Source organism: Aethalodelphis obliquidens, unplaced genomic scaffold, assembly GCF_003676395.1.
Source record: "Aethalodelphis obliquidens isolate GAN/ISIS:26980383/991018 unplaced genomic scaffold, ASM367639v1 scaffold4, whole genome shotgun sequence".
Classification (NCBI taxonomy): Eukaryota; Metazoa; Chordata; class Mammalia; order Artiodactyla; family Delphinidae; genus Aethalodelphis; species Aethalodelphis obliquidens.
Genome location: NW_020837948.1, coordinates 81,696,125 through 81,698,253, shown reverse-complemented (window position 1 = coordinate 81,698,253; position 2,129 = coordinate 81,696,125). Strand labels below are relative to the sequence as shown.

The window sequence follows — 2,129 nt, the reverse complement described above, 5'->3', positions numbered from 1 at the left end:
TGTGCTAATACTTTTCCTTTTCAACCGGAATCTGTATCTTGAAGAGATTTGACCATGAATCATTTTATCCAAGACGATTGGTTTTTGTATTAATATTATCAGGTCTTCTGATGCAATTATCTTGTAGGATTAATGTCACCACCCAAACTCCTCGTATCTGGCCAGGAGGCCAAAAGAGCATAAAAACTCGCGGGCTGGGGGCTTCCGAATCCCAGACACTCGGTATCGCCCGGTGTGAGACCCACGCAATGGTGCAGCCCTTTCCCGGCTGTGGGCGCCGGAGCCCCAGACGTCGCCAGCCCCGAGCTCAGCCGACTCTGAGCCCTGGACGCTCCCTTTCTACCCCGCCCCGTGCGAGCTCTCCTGGGAAGGCCCAGACTTCGACTGGGAAATGCTTTCCAGTCCCTGCGGCGGGCTTCTGCGCTGGGGCCGTTCGCGAAACAGACACTTTGCTGGAGGCCGAAGCCCTCGCGACGGGACGCAGAGCCACCTGCCCCGGACCAGACGCCCGCGACCCACCCGGACCCAGAGGCGCCCCAGGAGAGGCGGCCGCCGGCCCCGCAGCCTCCCTCGGCGGGTGGCACCGCTTCCCGGACGGACGAGCGGAGCCCGAGAACGCTGACGGCGGGGACCCTATGGAGCGTCGCCCGGCTCCTGCCCCCGGGACCCGCCGCACGTCCCAAGGCTGGTGGCAGCGGATCCGACGCGCAGTGGCCCGGAAGACCCAGGGCTGCCAGGAGCCCCGAGATTTGCGCTGAGTCCCTCATCTCCGCGGACAAATTATGTTACAGCATCGTCTCTGCCTTTGCTCCACAAGGATGGAAGCTCTTTGTCTTCAGAGCCCTTTCCTTTAATTTTCCTTTCGCTAGTCAGTAAAGATGACGAAAAACGATGTCACAGTCTGTTATTTGTCCCGTGAGTCCCTGGTTTGTCTATTTGGGAAGACAAGGCTCACGGGCAGCGGTGGCCGCTGCCGGTTCCCGGGCGGGATACTGGGTCACCGGCTTTGCTGGGCGCCGGCGGATGCTGGGGTCGTCTGTGCACACGGAGCCGGGGATGGTGGAGCGTGGCCTCTCGTGTGACTCCCGGATACAGGCTGGGCCTCCAAGAACAGCAGAGGGGCCGCCCGCAGCCCCGAGGACTTCACTCGCCCGGGAAGCGTCCCTCCTCCGTGGCCCTGGCCCTTTTTGGCCCCGAGTCCATCTCAGGGCTCTCCAGGCATCTGCAGGCGGCTCTGGCGCCGCCTCCACCGCATTCCCCCAACACCCTCCCCGAACTTGCCCAGAAGTTCAGGCTTCCTCAGGCGCTAACCAAATCCCAGCAAGTGTCCCTTACCCCTCCGACCCGCTGCAACCCCCTTGCCCAGTGCCTGCCAGCGACTGGCCGAGCTGACCTGCTGTGAGATTGCTGGCGTGGAAGCCAAGGGGATAACGACCCTGGACTAGCGGCCGGGGAGACCAGCCACCCTGCCCTGATAGGATGGACTGAGCGCTCTCGGATTCGGGAGGGGCGTGATCGCTGCACTCCCCACTCCAACCCAGTGACTTTGCTTAGGTGTGCCTCCCAAGCAGAGAGTGAATGGAAACCACCAGGAATGTTCCTCTCTCCACAGGGACCTTCCTCTCCTCCCATCCCTCTCCTTTAACTCAATCAGCAAAACCACTCGGAATTTCCAAACCCCTCCCAGCAAGATGCAGTTTTCTCCTTAATCTGCGAGGCTCCGAGGCAATTTGCAAGGCAAATGAGTGTCTATCCCCACTTATCTGGACTTGGCTTTCCGATCTTCTGTACTAGACAGACCCTATAAAAGGCACACTCAGCATGGGGCTGAATCATTCGCCCCTTTGCTTAGACCCGCTACGCGTCTGGCCTGGGAGGAGGCTGAAGCCATGGAACCACACGCGTACTACACCTGGGAAGAGCTGTCCTGGAGGAGGGCGCATCCAGAGCCCCACATGCCACCGGGCCTCAACCGAGAACAGGCCTGGGCCTGGGCTCTGGATAACTTCCCTGCGCTGAGCCGCCCCTCCTGCCAAAGCCCCCAGTTCTGCGAGGACGCGCACTACTGTGCATGTGAGCTGCCGCGGCGCGCTTGCCCCGGACACGCAGACGGTCGCCAGGCGGAGAGC

At 61.4% G+C, this 2,129-nt stretch overlaps 1 protein-coding gene across 1 annotated transcript; it reads left to right on the top strand.

The window, feature by feature from the left end:
- The first annotated feature begins 248 nt into the window (after positions 1-248).
- On the top strand, positions 249-758 carry LOC113617701 (uncharacterized protein MISP3-like). Its single transcript, XM_027101268.1, has one exon. It carries the CDS (start codon positions 249-251, stop codon positions 756-758), a length of 510 nt encoding a protein of 169 aa, XP_026957069.1.
- Positions 759-2,129: the final 1,371 nt, after the last annotated feature.

Coding starts and splice junctions, on each gene's coding strand:
- LOC113617701 (XM_027101268.1), top strand. CDS start 249: ATGGTGCAGCCCTTTCCCGGCTGTGGGCGCCGGAGCCCCAGACGTCGC.